The 16,171-nt window shown below is 34.8% G+C and overlaps 1 protein-coding gene across 2 annotated transcripts in view; it reads right to left on the bottom strand.

Moving 5' to 3' along the window:
• Positions 1 to 14,049, bottom strand: part of LOC127846304 (centromere protein J-like) — a 48,355-nt gene extending 34,306 nt beyond the window's left edge. Inside the window, exons 1-12 of one of the 2 annotated variants that reach the window (XM_052377481.1) lie at positions 13,925 to 14,049; positions 11,289 to 11,673; positions 10,457 to 10,648; positions 9,585 to 9,706; positions 8,890 to 9,132; positions 7,251 to 7,363; positions 6,262 to 6,397; positions 4,831 to 4,938; positions 4,065 to 4,263; positions 2,455 to 2,612; positions 1,468 to 1,620; positions 534 to 674 (exon numbers count right to left, since the gene is read on the bottom strand). In XM_052377481.1, the coding sequence (XP_052233441.1) occupies positions 534 to 674; positions 1,468 to 1,620; positions 2,455 to 2,612; positions 4,065 to 4,263; positions 4,831 to 4,938; positions 6,262 to 6,397; positions 7,251 to 7,363; positions 8,890 to 9,132; positions 9,585 to 9,706; positions 10,457 to 10,648; positions 11,289 to 11,589 (1,866 nt within the window). In that variant the 5' untranslated portion in view covers positions 11,590 to 11,673; positions 13,925 to 14,049. The remainder of the gene's footprint in view (positions 1 to 533; positions 675 to 1,467; positions 1,621 to 2,454; positions 2,613 to 4,064; positions 4,264 to 4,830; positions 4,939 to 6,261; positions 6,398 to 7,250; positions 7,364 to 8,889; positions 9,133 to 9,584; positions 9,707 to 10,456; positions 10,649 to 11,288; positions 11,674 to 13,924) is intronic. The other variant, XM_052377474.1, reaches the window with a different exon arrangement.
• Positions 14,050 to 16,171: the final 2,122 nt, after the last annotated feature.

The raw sequence follows: 16,171 nt of genomic DNA, 5'->3' as shown, positions 1-16,171 counted from the left end.
CCAAGGCCTTTTTTCTAGACGCTAGGCATAAATGGGTTAATTCTATAACATGGGTAAATGCAGTGACTGAATGTTCAAAATAACAACTGAATTACGGGTAAACGTGAACCGTTTATAAATCAGATAAAATACAATCCGTGAAATGTACAATAAAAACAAACTAATATAAACAAAATTGTGTAAATACCTTCTTATTTGTTTCTTTTACAAGTTAAATTCAAGCAGCTTTGTTATAAACTGCTTACTTAAAATGTGTTATCCTACATGGTAAGTTCTTATGCAAATGTTTAAAGTGTTAACTATGCAAAGTAGTTTTGTCTTGCATTACTCTATTAATGAAGTAAATGCAATGGGTGGTATCAGTTATGAAATTTAGCAAAAGCCAGCAACAAATGCCTGTCTGGCAACATTTGAAACCTTCTCAATTTCATACAGGCAGGCTCTTGATACTTTTTAGTCCCAAGTTATAATATAAAAACAAGTGCTTATTGGTTAATCAATTCATTTCCATGACTGGGCGGTATCTGCTGTACCTTGGGCCCGACCCCGGGAAGGATGCGATCACTCTGGAGGCCCCTCAGACCCCGGGTCACTATGGACGAGTTGCTGCAGAATGACATGTTGTCTGCAAACTGCTCCAGTATCTCAAACTCATCCAGCTCCGCAAGGTCTTGCTGTGGAGTAGATTTCATAGCGGTGAACAATATGTGGGATGAAAGGCTTGCGCTTTTACAGGATTTCGGGTTTCTGGGTATTTTAAAACCATTAGCTGTTAAAAAGTATCAGAGGGGATCTGGATGGCTATCAAAATTGGTGGAGATAACATTAACAAAAACATTATCACCTAGTTTCATCATGATCTGATTTAAACTGTTAGAGTACCAGAGTGGACAAGTTGAATACCCCATATTTTTATTTAATTCTAGGGAAATAACTCAGAAGTGCACAATACATTCTAGGTGGTGGCCGAGATAGTATTCCAACAAACTTCATCACAAAGTTACATTATGATCAGTTTAAAACTGTTTCCAGACAGGGTTAATTTGGTTGTTTTTTTTAATAATGAAAGGGCCATAATCCAAAAGTGCCTAAAGTGCTAGTAATTAAAGCTGGTCAAGCTATTAAGCCCATAAACATTATCACAAAGTTTAGAGCTGATTCAAGGCTCTTACATTAGAATTGCTTGAATTAATTTGGCTTGTTAAGGATCATGGCGGAGATATTATGTAAACATTATCACTAAGTTTATGAACATTATCACTAAGTTTATGATGATCTGATATAAATTGTTTGAGTTAATAAGCCAAAGCCATTCTCTGAACCACAGCCCACCACGTTGTTTTAAACAGGTGACGAAAATTCAGAAGTATTTCATGTTCACATGCAAAAACATGCCACTGCAAGTTTGTAAAGCTTTTTTATCTGTAGACAGTTAAAAAGTTGATTCAACAACAAGTTGTGTGCTACCTCAGACTCCTTTTGCCTCTGTTTCATGTTTGCAATAAAGGAGGCATCGTCAGGAAATGACTCTGCCTTCCTGGGTTTTATCTCGTCATTCACAGTGCTCGACCCCTTCACCTGCTTCTCTGGTGCATTGCCAGCGGCGGATGGCCTTGGGTCCTGAGGAAAGTGTTAACATAGCCAAGTATAAATTAATGCCTAAAGTGTCGTCCCAAATTAGCTTGAGCAATCCAGACAGGCTAAAAAGGGATGGCACTTTCCGCCTTAACTAGATTTTTGCTGACAAAATGTTTTGAGAAAATGAAGATGTTTTCAAATGTCATTCTTTATTGGTCATTTGGAAACAGTTATGCATGTAGGACAAAACATGATTATCCACATGATCAGCTCTTAGCATTTAAAGATACTTCAATAAGGCTGTTAGGTTTAGTCCTTGTAACACTCAATATCACAGTGACCTTGACCTTTGTACTTGTGACCCCTATTTCAATATTTCATCTACTGTTCAAAGCAATTGCAAATGTGAAGTATCAAGCCAATCAGTCGATTCCTTGACAAGTAATTGATCAGAAACTATTTTCACACTTATTATGGATAGTGACTTTGACCTTGTGACCCCAATTTCAATAGGGGTCATCTAACTGGCCAAGGCCAAGGCACATGGGAAGTATCAAGTCTATTCGTTGACTAGTTATTGATTAGAATCGATTTTCACACTTATTGTGACAGGGACCTTGGCCTTTTACCTAGTGACCAAAATTTGGATAGGGTCATCTACTGTCCAATGCAAATGCAAATGTGAAGTATCAAGCCAAACAGTCAATTTGTTGACCATTTATTGATCAGAAACTAACTGGTCTACCGAAAGACCAACTGACCAACATCAAGCAAAACAATATACCCCCTCATCCTTGAAGGGGGGCATAAAGAAATACAATCTTCAATGTAATAGTCACTGTGGGTAATATATATGTACATGCAACTGCCCCTAACCTTGTTGTCCTGTTTATCCTGTTTTTGGTTTTTTGTAGACTGTGATTGTTTTTTATGACTAGGTTCTGGTTTTTGCTGCTGAGTTGACTGACTGCCCGGCTTTTGAAGACTGGTTGCTGATTTGCTCTTGCTAGGTGGCTTTGATGTATTCTTTCCTCCTAAAATTGATTAAACAAGACAAAACTTCAAAAATTGCTTCTTCAATTTTATCAACATTTCCCATGACTTGCCTAACTCATATATCCTGTTTACAAACTGGCAAATCATCTGTATTAAAAACACCAAAGACCACAGTTATGGGTCAAATATTCTGTATTAAGACCAAAGTTATGGGTCAACTCATCTGCATAAAAAAAAACAAAGACCACAGTTATGGGTCAAATCATCTGTATTAAGAAAAAACAAAGACCACAATCATCTGTAATAGGACTAAACAAAGAACTCGGCTACTGATCAAAACGTATGTATTAGGAACAAGAGATATGTTTGTCAAAAACACAATGCCCCCTACTGCGCTGCATTGAAATAAAATTTCTATTTATCATTTGGCATGTATAGAAATCATCTCCCTTTAAAGATATTTCTTCCCTTGAATTTTGTCCAATCCAACCAGGGGGGGGGGAGGGTCTCACAGTCAATTATGACCATGTCAGACATCACGGACAACCAAGGCCTGTGGTTTAAAAGAGATCATAGCCAGAGTTGATCATGTATTTATGGACATAAGTCCACAGGTATGTAATGAACATCAACGAAATTATAATTATATCATAAAAAAAAATAATTGAAAAATCATTCATTTGGGTTATAAATAATCAAAATAATAAATCTGTACAGTAACTGTGAAAAGAACTTCAATTCTTAGTAAGAAAATATATAATATGAGATATATAATTATATCAATTACTTCCCTTGAAAAAAATTGTCTGTAACAAATCTCTATTTTTAGTAGCAAATAATTAAAAGCCACTACCGTGACTGTAGATTCACCACTCAAAATGTGCAGCTCCATGAGATACACATCCATGCCAAATATATAAAGTGGCTATGTTCAATATTGAATAATTTTCTCCCTTTTTAAAGCTTATTACTTCCCTTAAATCTGTATTTTTTACCATAGACCGTAAAGGATGACCTTGACCTTTTACCACAATGTGTTTGTCAGAAACACAATGCTGCATACTGCGACGCTTTGATTTATTTAACAAAAATATATACGTGGGCAGGTCAGATAACTATAATGTCCATTTAAAGCTTATTACAATGTACTTCCCTTGACTTTGTTTTTTCGACCCTAGACCTTGAAGGATGATGTTCACCTTGAAATTTTACCACTCAAAATTTGCAGCTCCATGAGATACACATGCATGCCAAATATCAAGGTGCTATCTTCAATATTTAAAAAGTTATGGCCAATGTTTAAGTTTTTTCGGACAGACGGACAGACTGACATACTGATATACTGACTGACGGACAGTTCAACTGCTATATGCCACCCTACCGGGGGCATAAAAACCAAAGGCTACAGTGATGGGTCAATTATGGCTACATAATATAAAGATCTACAAATGAAGAATGAAGTGCTCTCCTGAGTACAGACAATTATTTACCTCGCTTGGTATTCAATGAACCTGAGCTTGCACTTTCTGTCAGTTTTTGTGTAGCTGCTTTTGAGACAGTCTGTGGTTTCTTAGATCTTGGTGGCCGTGTCCCAGGCTTCTGCTCATACCTTGCAATACCCTGACCCTTCTTGAGAAATGTCTTCTTTTTTGTTACCGGAGATTCTGTTGCCTCATTGGTTTTCTTCAACTTATCAAGGAAAAAACTGTACAGTTTGAAAATAGAAATAACACAAAATAGTGGTATTCAATTAATTTAAGAATTTTAGATAAACTTTAATGGTAATATCATATTCCTACATCAAATTAAAATCTGTTCATGCAATTTATAATCAGTGTGAAAACAAATTTAAAAGCAACTTGCACTAACTATTTATTAATTATCCTCAATTTTATTAAAACAATGACTAGTTTCTCGATTCTTTAAAAAAAAAATCCTTCTATTTTCTTTATGTAGGAAAATAAGCAGTATTTTTGGCATTTTGTTGTAAACAACTGTCTTTAGCAGGGAAATGAAAATGAAAATCCTCTAGTATTAAAGCTTTGAGGAGAAAAAAAGCATGCTTTTGAAATTATTTTCCATATGATGACTTAATAATATCAAATATACCTGTTGAAGGCTTATTTGCAATATGACCAAGTTGTTAGTCTAGCATAAAGTCCTTAAACAAAAACTAAACTATATCATCGATAGTCCCAAATCATCCCTAACAATGGACATGATGATAAATGAATGGCAATGAGATGCGAGCCATACCCTCTGCTCTTCTGCCTTTAGTTGCTCCTCTAAAAGCTGCTCAAATGTCTTGCCCCCCTCAATCCCTGGTCGTATGGGCACCTCATCAATATCCATCCCTCGGTCCACCTACATTCAAAGACAAGAAACCAGTAGCATACATCAGTGATGCGATGGGAAAACTGGGCTCTATGCATGCGCTGAGAAAACTGGAATATATGCATGTGCAATATGTGTTGTGTTTTATTTGACTTTTACAGTTACAACGGCTATTATAGGGCGAGACTGTCTGCCTACAGAGTGGATTGATGTTCAAAAGAGACATCCTTCAAGCAGGAAAGAAAACAAGCAAATTCTTTGAATTTATATCCCCCGCCAATATACTTCTGGACACAAAAGTTTTCTGGACTGATGGACAACGCCAATTGTGCATCATCCTCTTATCAATATATATATATACTCATACCAAGTTTCAATGAAATCCGTATAAGCACTTCCAAGATATGGCTCTAGACACACAAAAAAAGCATGTTTTCAAGATACAAAGGGCCATAACTCTGTTATTAGCCGATGGTGAACTATGCCATTTTGCGTGCATCATCCTCTTATCCATATAATTTTTATATACTCATAACAAGTTTCAATGAAATCTGCCAAAGCACTTCCAATATATGGCTCCGGCCACAAAAAAGCATTTTTTCAAGAAACAAAGGGCCATAACTCCGTTATTATCAGATGGTGTATAATGCCATTTGGCTTGCATCATCCTCTTATCCATAAATATACTCATACCAAGTTTCAATGAAATCCGCCAAAGCACTTCCAAGATATGGCTCCGGACACAAAAGTGCCGGACGGACGGAAGGATGGAAAGACGGACGGACGGATGGACGGACAACGCCAAAACAATATCCCTCCGCCTATGGCGAGGGATAATAACAGCGTGAAGTGTCAACACTAACAAAATGTACTGAATGCACAGACAAATCTGGGACAACAATTGAATCTTTGAGACAAGCCTGTGTGTTCACATTATATGCATCCAATGTAAATGTTATTTGCTAATTTTATGCAGATTTTAAAGATGAATGTCAATTAAGTTTAGAAATCAAGAACATCCGATACAACTCATTCGTTCACATGCATACTATACAACATGTTACATTGTATAAAATTCATTTTATGTGAAGCATTATACTTTTATACTTAAAATTTAAAACAAAACTTAAATCCTTTAAGTCATTATATCAATAATCATAACAAATTATATCTGCCACAATAATTTTGTTCCATAAATAATATACCATGGTGACGGATTAAAGCAAATCAATCTAGGGCCATACATTGTAAAGTTTTTAATGTCATGATACTTTAAACTCTTTTGTGAGAATAACACATAATACCATCTATAGAGAAAAAGGCAGCTGTGTGTGGGGGGGGGGGGGGACAAACCTCTATTTGTGTTTCCTGTTCCTCCTCTGTATCCTCCTCCTCCTCTGTCTCATAACTGTCGTCCTCAGAGTGCCTATGGTCCCTGTGACAGTGGTCACTATCCTCCTCTTCTTCTGTGATCTTTGACTCATTGGGCCTGCTCAAAGCAAACTCAGTATTATGAAAAACACTGACAATATTAAAAGTTTAAGGAACAACTTATTCATTGTAAATGTTGCATTCTTCTTGCATGTATTGATTTAAAGACAAGTCCACATTTACCTAAATAATTATCTACTAATGTATTTATTGAATTGTATTTCTTAAATAAAGGTAACACTGCATTTCAATTTTAGATAAAAGTTTTTAAATGAAAATCTTACCTAGAGATCATAGAATAATATTCACAAATTGGCACTTCATGTTTTTAACTTTTTTTCTCATTTAAGAAAGACATTTAATAAGAGTAAGTTAAAAAACACTTAAAAAGGATAGCGTATGATGCTCTATTGAAATCACCAGCAATCAGAAAACAGTCACTATAACTAAATGATAAAGATCAAAATGGTATTTATTTACAACTGTTTTCAAAGTTTATTTTATCATGATTGGTACGACATCCATTGAAAAACAATTTCTCAGAAGTATAATTATTTGATTCATAGACTGCTTCTTACTTAAGACACTACTAAATTACAGGTATAGTATCACAACGAATACAGTTTGCTGCTTAAAAAGGCAGTCTGGAAAGCCGGACCTATCTGATAACATTTCCAATCATGTTCTCTCGTAGTTTTAAGTACAGCACAAAGATAAGTCATGGAGAATATTTGAGCATTATAACTTTTAATCCCGTTAAATATCTGCCCCCAAAATAAATAAAATAGTTTTGTGCAACACTTTTTGCGTTGACCAATCCAAAGAATCAAGTTTGGGGATGCAAAAAGGAGCAGGGTCAGGGCTCAGCACACTGCTGTTTCATTTCAGATCTTTCCCTATGAATACGCTACCTGGACTGTACTGCGTTGTGCATGTCCAGGAAGGTTGGTGACTGGGAGGACAGGTTCAGGAACTCTGTGTCCGCCTCCAGCTCTGCAAACGACCGGTGCAGCTTCTTGGGCGCCTGAACAGCAGAGAACACTTTAAAGAGGAGCAATCCAATGAATACCCAAAGCATTATGTCAGCTACAAATAACTCTGTAATGCCTGGATCACTGGGGTTGAACAGTTCCTTAAATATCTATACTTCAAGGTAATGACATTTTGCAATTTTAAATTTAAGACAGGAAGTAGTTCCATTAAAAGCATACACAGTTTTATGCAGACTTATCAACCAAGAATCAGTATGAAATTCTAGTCACACTGTTGAATGTCCCACAATATATAAATGTGATTATATTACAACAAAGCATAAAGTATACACAGTTGAGTTACACAAAAATGTAATCCTAAAGCACACTCCATTACAGGGTTATAATGCATTGGCAAATAGCTTTCAGAACTTTAGTTCTAATAGAGAGCCATGATGTCCCTGAATTGCTCACCTGAGTTCAAGGTACGCTAATTGCCAAAGACTTGATCATGTGACCCATTTTGAGATGTACATGAGAAAACCAGATTTCAAACTTGGCCTCAATATTTTCGAGATGAACATTCTTACCAAGATTCATTAAGATCGAGTCATAAATGTGGCCTCTAGAATCATAGACCTAGTTTATGGATTCACATAAATAGGGAATTTAACTCTGCATAGATATTGTCAAGAAAAACACCAAGTTTCATCGATATATGCGGTTTCTAGGTCGATAACATGCTTTTTTTTAAAGATTTAATTAGATGATCTAGATTTTCAAATCGAGTCACCCAGATTTAAACAAAGGCTAAACACTGTCAAGAATAATCTTGTGACCACCAAGATTAAGTAATAAATCAAGCCTTTAAAGAGATTACAAGTTTTGTTTTCAATCTGACCTTGTTGTCCAGTGTTTTTTGCATGTGACACAGATTCAAACTCAGTGAGATTTTTTCAAGAAAAAAATCTTAACAAGATTTCATCAAGATTGATTCATTAATTTGGCTTCTAGAGTCGTAAGAAGGTTTCCCTTAAATTTTTATCTTGATTTTAAAAGCATGAAATCCAGATTCAAACTCAACCTAAATATTTTCAAGATAAACATTTTTACCATATTCAATCAAGTTCTGATAAAATATGGCCATCTGAGTGGTCCTAGCTAAATAATTACAAACTACAATACACCATTGACAACATTTGACAACATTGCAGACAAAAGGTGACCCCAATAGGTCACAATAAGCACAAAGCATAATTATTCTAAGTTTTAGAATGGTGATTATTAAAATAACAGAAGGGATGTAAGTTCATTATCCCCATTTAAAAGGTTAACCACAAGCCCATGGTTTCAAATTGTTCAATTGACCCTGCTAGCTCTGAAATGAAAAAGAAGGAAATCAGCTGAAAGGAAAAGAAATTCTATCCCTTTGTGGCATCCAGTTTATTATGATATCATGACCTATAAGGTAGCAAGAGTCATCCCCTACATTTACAAGTATTATAAAATATTTCTATCAGTTAGACTTAAAGCACTTTTGCTATCAGCAGTTATACAAATTGTAACATGATTTCCTCACATCCAGTTCATGCTTGTTGAACCTCTGTTGGTACTGGATGGGTTTCGTGGGCCGGTTAAGGGCACCCACGTCAACACTGGCCTCGGACGCAGAGTCTGGGATGGGGAACATGCCTTCCTCCACAGTGGCCTGACTGCCCCGGTTGGAGTTTGTGTCGCTGAACAGGTCTGGATTGGTCTTGATCTCATCATCATCTTCCTTTGGCTGTACGTACATCACTGGCTTTGGAAGGGCACCTGTCGACTAAAAACCGAAATTTGTTTAACAAAAATACTCAGAAATATTATACTAACAAAAAAAACCTGTGACCTTGAGTTTTGACCTGGTGACTTTAAAATTTCTCTTTCTAAAATGTAATCACTTCACAAATTTTCAGGATCTAGGTCACAGCATTCTCAAAATATCTTGCTGAAACTAATTAACTATGAAAGGCTGGGCCTTTTAAGCTTTAGAATTAAACAACATCTTTCAAACACTATGTCAGTAGTACATGTTATTACCAGATCACCAATGACAATTGTTACAATATTTTTAATTCTTGCATCCATTTCCAATAACAATCATCTTTAATGAAACGAATAATTTACATATTTTTCTCAGTAATAATTGATATGTCTATTTCACATGAATAAACATTTTGTCATTTTGTAGGCCCTTGAACAAGTTCCATTTAGACGATTGGTCCCCGCCCCTACCTGTGTGAGCTGTGCCTGCTGCTGCTGACTGATTGCGTTCATCAGCTCACTGATGTTGGTGCCCGGTGGCAGCTGACGACGGGGAGGGGTGGAGGTCTCACTGTACCCAACCATGCCTCCTCCTGAAGAGGAATAATCACCGGTTTTCACTACAGAGTCATGCACCATAGAACTCGTGCATTTGCTGCCAGAAGCCCCAGTGCTTTTGCTGATGGCAGTTTAGGGGTAATTTATTCAAGTTTATTTTTCCAGAGATTTTCAGCCATGGAAGTATCCAAACATTCCCCTTAGGAAATGACCTGATTACAAGTAAAATCATTATTTAAGAAAAAGAATGAGAAAATAAGCTGCACTGATTAAAAGGATAAGGGTTGCAAGCAAGGCTAGAATTTTGACAATATCAAAGTCTAATCTAAATTCTCATATGGATAATAATGTTGATCCTGTGCCATGAAAATTCATTGGTCCCTCACCATGCCATTTTCAAGACCAATTAGCCTTTTGTGTCCTTTAACAATTCCAAATATAGTCTTTAACAGAGACCTTTGTGTTTACCTTTGATTGGATAGCAATAAATAACAAAGTGTAGGATCAGCTGTCGGTCAAAAGCCAATAAGAGCCTTGTGTTGATCAATTTAAGACCTTGAATATTGACTTAGGTAAAACAAGGTAAAATCTAATATAAACCACACACAAAATGACTCTTTTTAAGTCAAGTGCTAAGCCCAGTTAACATTCAAGATTAAAATAGACCTGGAAATTGAAATATTTTAAGGTATTTTAAAATTAATTGATTAAGCTGAGGCATCATAATCTTGATAACAATTGCATAACTTGAATGAAACGATCGTTACAAAATTACATGTACTTACCAGAATCTCGCTGTTTGGTTATTATACTCTGCATTCTTTCTTGCTCTTTCTTGAGCAAGTTCAGTTGTTGATGTTGTTGTGACATGAGCATTTCTTGTTGTTGCTGTTGCCAGTTTCGTAGCTCTTTAAATCTTTGCAATAGCCTTGCCTGTTCTAAGGCCTGGTGCTGTTCTATCATATCCCTGTTGGAATCTACAGGTGTAAACAGTTTCAATGTAAGAAGAATTTGATGCAACAGTCGTGCTATTGCCCCGAGGCATAAGAATGCATGTTGATAGAAATTAGACAAGTTCTTGAATAATACCTAAAGTTCAGCAATATGTGATGTTCATTCTGAAAATGACTGCGATTAAACTGTTAAGCATACAGTTGTAGTTTCTGTTACTAAAAAATCATAATTATACGAGGAACATTCTCTTTTTGTTTACTTTGCACTGGTACCTTTCAAAAAGAAGTGATCATCAGATACAATAGTTTCAGGCTTAGTATAAGAACTTCAGAGAAAGTAAACAACAAGTCTCGGACAACAACAACATAAAGGCAAAGAATATTATTCTGTGTCTCATAGTAGCAATTTTTTTCCCTTCTTTATAAAGTACTGGGAAACGGCACTTTTCCGATGGTGGGAACAAACAACTAAAAATTTCCCAATTACTGTAAAAAACAATCCTGATTCAAGGTTTCCCAATTTTTTTAAAACTTCTTAGTTTTTATAAAATATATTATAATTGTACATGTATTTCCCTATGCAGATAATATAATTTTGACAACTTGACAACACTTGACTTAGTTTTCAATTTGAAAGCATTTGTTAAAATTGCTGTATAGTTACCATTCTTCTGTGAAATAATGCTAGCTGAGCTAGTGTTGAGATTTGGTGTGAGACCTGTTTGTCTCTCTGCCATCAATCTATCAAAGTTCATGGTTTGCATCATCATCTGACTCTGAATGTCCATGTCCCACATGGGGTAAGTTCCACTCATTGGGGTTGACATAGGCGGAGGCATTACTGGGTAGCCATTCATATTTGGGGCACGCATCTGCATGGCATATCTGGGGTCAAGCACTGGTCCCATGCTCACAGGGACCTGGGGAAACCCCGGCTGGCCAAGTCCACCAGGCCATCTCTCCATACTGATGATAGTGTCAGTTCTTGATATTCAAGCAATGTTTCACATAAATCTCACAGAGGCTGTTAATCACATTACAGTCCACATCTAAAAAAAAAAGAAATGCATTTTAACAGAAAACAATAGCTGTCTCCATAGGAAGGCATATGCCACCAAAAAATACTTTTTCAAAACCTTTGAAACCTTAGCACGGACCCTAAGTTCAAGGTCAAAGGGGTCAAAATTTTTGTGCGTATGGAAAGGCCTTGTCCACATCCACATGCATACCAAATATGAAGGTTACATCTGAAGCGACATAGAAGTTATGAGCATTTTTCGAAACCTAAACGCAAAAGTGTGACGGACAGACAGACAGACAGTGCAATCACATGCCCACTTTCGGGGGCATTAAAAACTGTTCATTGACTTATTTTAATTTATTTACTTTTTTATGTTTATGTAATACATAATGCATAAAAAAAAATTATGACCTCACCTGTCAATAGTGTGATGTACATGGTTTGAGTTCTAAAATATTCACATAAAAATGATAATTTTTTTAATTTTGAATTCAAACAAATACTTTAAACAATAGAATGAGCACACTTGTCTTGATTTAACAAAAACAGCTCAGTGTTGTTTAATTCATAGCTAAGGACTATTTGTCTCTAACCACATAAAACATAACTTAATCTAATCAATCATTAAATTGTGAGAGACAATGGTCTTGCCTATTAAAAACATTCACCAGCACCTAATCAAAGTCTTGATTACACTGTTGCAATCAAACATTTGGTATAAACGGCCAGTCATCAAACCATTGAATATCAAGCTAATTTGTTGAATTGATATCCCCCACAAAATAAATTTGTTTATGGATGGGTGCAAATCCCTTGATATATAGTATAATCATAACAAATATTCATGTGTAGGGTAAATGTTTGTATGAATTGCAATCAGTTATCGTCATTCATATATATATACATTTTGTACCCATGAAGTTTCATGTTGAAATCTTGGAGAGTATCTGAGATATAGCCTTAAAAAGTTACATCATACAAAAAACATTAAAGGGCAATAACTCTTAGTTAAGAAAGTGTAAAGTTATGGTTCATGTGCATGGCACTTCTTCCCATTGATTTATACACATCCATGAAATTTAATGTGACACGTTGTATTGTATATGAAATTTAGCCCAGAAAAGTTCCATCGATATTCATATAAACAACAACAAAAGGCAATAACTCTTATTTTCAAAAGTGAAGGGTTGTGTTTCTTAAACATGGCACTTCTCATTAATATCAATACTGACAATTTAATTAATGCAAACAATAAAACAATTAACAATTTACTTTCAACAATTTATTAAATTCTGGTTAAATCCAGGTCAAAACTGCTTATTTAACCCTGTAAAGCTGATAGTTAAATACACACACAAGGTAACCGTAAAACTGATAGTTAAATAGACACACAAGGTTAACTTGTATCTGGATGTCACACCGGAATGGGAGTGTACTAGATTGCAATAGGCATTAGGCCAATAGAACTTGAAAATTTGATTCGCTGAACATATTTAGTTCAAACTTAGACTTTAAGTATACTTTTTTCATAACTTATTTTGACAATTTAACAAGTTTCTGTTCTATCAGTCATTCTTCAATTTGAGCAACATGGGCAAATAAAAGTGCTCAAGAATTTCATATTACACAAACGGTTAACAGTTGTTCAAATAAATTTTGGTATACATAGGTGACTATTCACAGATTTCCTGAAATATTTATTTGACATAAGTCAAATTTAAATTAAAGTTTTGTGTTAATATAAGTGCATTTGTCTGCTTTACAATGCAATTTAAGTGGAAATTATATGAAAAGGACCAATAAAATGTATGGAGAATTGATAAATTTGGATTATTTTAGTTGAAGAAAGATTATGTAATGTAATTATAACGTTTTTTTCCTCATTTTTAGTGTTTGTATTTATTATCAAGCATAGTAATGTACGTTAAGCAAAATACTTGGAGCGCATGTGTGTGATGTCAACACAAGACAAAATGATCAATTCCAAGTGACGCTATGAGTATGAGCTTTAAGTGTAAGATGATTTTTTTTTATATCCAACTAAGCCTAAGGCATCATAATTACTAGATGTCAACTGTGTTCTATTTACGTTTATTGTGTTATTTTCCTACACTAAATAGGCTTACACGTCCCATCACTGTTTTGTAAGTGAAAAGACTTTAAAGTCTGAACATGTAAAAAAAAAATGTCAAAATATTTACGATCACATCCTATTTTCAGTGCATAACAGAATGGCCGATGAAACCAAATCATATATTACCAGTAAAGTTTCAACTTACAACAGCGACATACTTTTTCAAACCGTCAAATTCGTGTACAAGATTTGAATAAATCAGTAAACACGATAGTTTCTGAGTTTCATTACAGGACTTCGCTAGACGCCGCCATTTTGAAGCTGTTTCGGTATGGTATAATTTTAGGTAGCAACATTATTGTTATAGGCTATCAGTGCTGTTACTGCATTTCAGTTCGAGGACTAGTTCCACTCTTAACTTCATATCTTACTTTTGTTCATTTCTTCTTTCTCCACCGGGTCATCTTCCCTTCTTATAGAATGGCCGTTTTTCAAGAATTTTTGAGTTATTTAATTTATTTTTTGCACAATTACGAGACTAAAATGTTCAGAACAGTGTGCGACTCTTCTTTCACAAAATGATGGAGCAAAGGCCGCTTCTTAAAGATGGGGAACCTGCTCAATATTCATGCTCTTTTAATTAACGTTTTCATCAAACCTTTACATTTCATCGTTCATTCTGTCCGTTATCCTGCACGATAACTATATGTTTTCGCCTCCGTGATAATTTATACATATTAACACAATTCAGTGAATATTATCGAATAAAGCAAATTAGTGACAGACTTTACATGGAATACACCCAACTATCCCCCCCACACACACATACATACCAAAAAAAGAGAGAAAATAGTTAAAGGACAGCAATAAAATAGGATTGGTCCAGATGTGGAAAAAAATAAACGTTTTTATAATGATTGAGCAAGTGAGAAGGTAGTAGTTTACATTTTTGTTCATTTCTGGGTATGTTATTACATCTTCCAGTCTCCGTTTTTAATTTATGGGCGATAAGTTTAAATCTTGATTACTTTTTTTACTATTATTGCAGTCTTACCATTTTTCATACTCGAATTCAGTCTAAAACCTTCTATAGTACTCTATTTTCGGTTGGATATAGATCGTATCGGACCAATGTTGGATAAATAGATCTTTTAATCTCTGGTTAATTTTATGAGAATAATTAAAGTTGTTATTTGAAGTGTCTTTGAAGTTTAAATTTAATTATTTGAAAGTATGATCGAAAAACATTCCTTGTGCTAGTTGTTGTAATTGTTGCTTAACACATGCACATCACAGAGAAGTATTATAATAAATATTCCTTATTAAATCATTGTAAAGATTGCATTTTTCGTTATACACAATGTGCATCCTGGATTTAGGATTAGTTTTGATAACATTTTTTATTTTAAACCCGATTTTCACGATTATCAAAAAATATATATAAATATGGTTTTGCCATATTCAAAACACAGATGGTTAGCGTGTTTCTATGATATTAATTAGTGGAAACATCATTTTGAATGATAAATAATCAAACTATAACGAAAAATCAACTTTTCTGGAAAAAAAATCACTATCAAATATATATATATAACAAGGTATCCAACTCAAAATCACCCGAACACAGGGTGCATCTCTTTGAACATCCATAACTTCATCAAATGTGCAGCGATTTTCATGAACCCGGTCTAATTCAACGCAGAAATGAATTTCTTATTGTTTGATATTCCAGCATGTAGAGTTATCACTATGCTTCAAATACTGAACTTTTGATAGTATTCAATGAACTATGAACGACGATAGGGCATGTTTTATAGGTGGTATTCATGAAGTTGAAGATACTTTGATTCCCGATAAAGGACACTTCGGATAACTGAGACTTTCAACAAATTGGGTCCTCTGATAACCGAGTTTTACATTCTACCTGAAATGCATTTATGTATATTATGGCTATCTAGGCAAAACTTAATAACAAACACATATGAAATATAACCAATTGCGTTGTGCGTTTTCAAAAATCACATTACTATTAATTAATACTATTAATGTTATTTTAATGTTATTTTTAAATAAGATTAAAATGCTTATTTCTGAAGGAATATATTTCAAGTGACGAACGGAAATAATTGTCCGCATAATGAACTTGTTTTTAGTGGAAGCTTGAGATTCAGAGAAATGAAAATACAACGGATCATGTGGATCATCAGGATTTGTGTTTAATTTTACTTATAGCAGGGCTCTTAATAACGGGAGCGAAGGGGTCTTAAAGAGGCAAATACACCTTTGTTCTTCATAAAATCCTATGTCGTTGGTGCTCATTAGAATCGCACCATTAAGACGATACTAATGCGTAGCCACAACATTAATAAGAGAATTGAAAACTCCCTTTATCTTGAGCTCTGCTTATAGGGAGCAATTACTTTTACACAATCATAACGTAAGCTTGAAGTGC

This window comes from Dreissena polymorpha, chromosome 1 (genome assembly GCF_020536995.1).
Source record: "Dreissena polymorpha isolate Duluth1 chromosome 1, UMN_Dpol_1.0, whole genome shotgun sequence".
NCBI lineage: Eukaryota > Metazoa > Mollusca > Bivalvia > Myida > Dreissenidae > Dreissena > Dreissena polymorpha.
The sequence above is the reverse complement of the archived record's forward strand: the minus strand, read 5'-3'. Positions and strand labels throughout refer to the sequence as shown.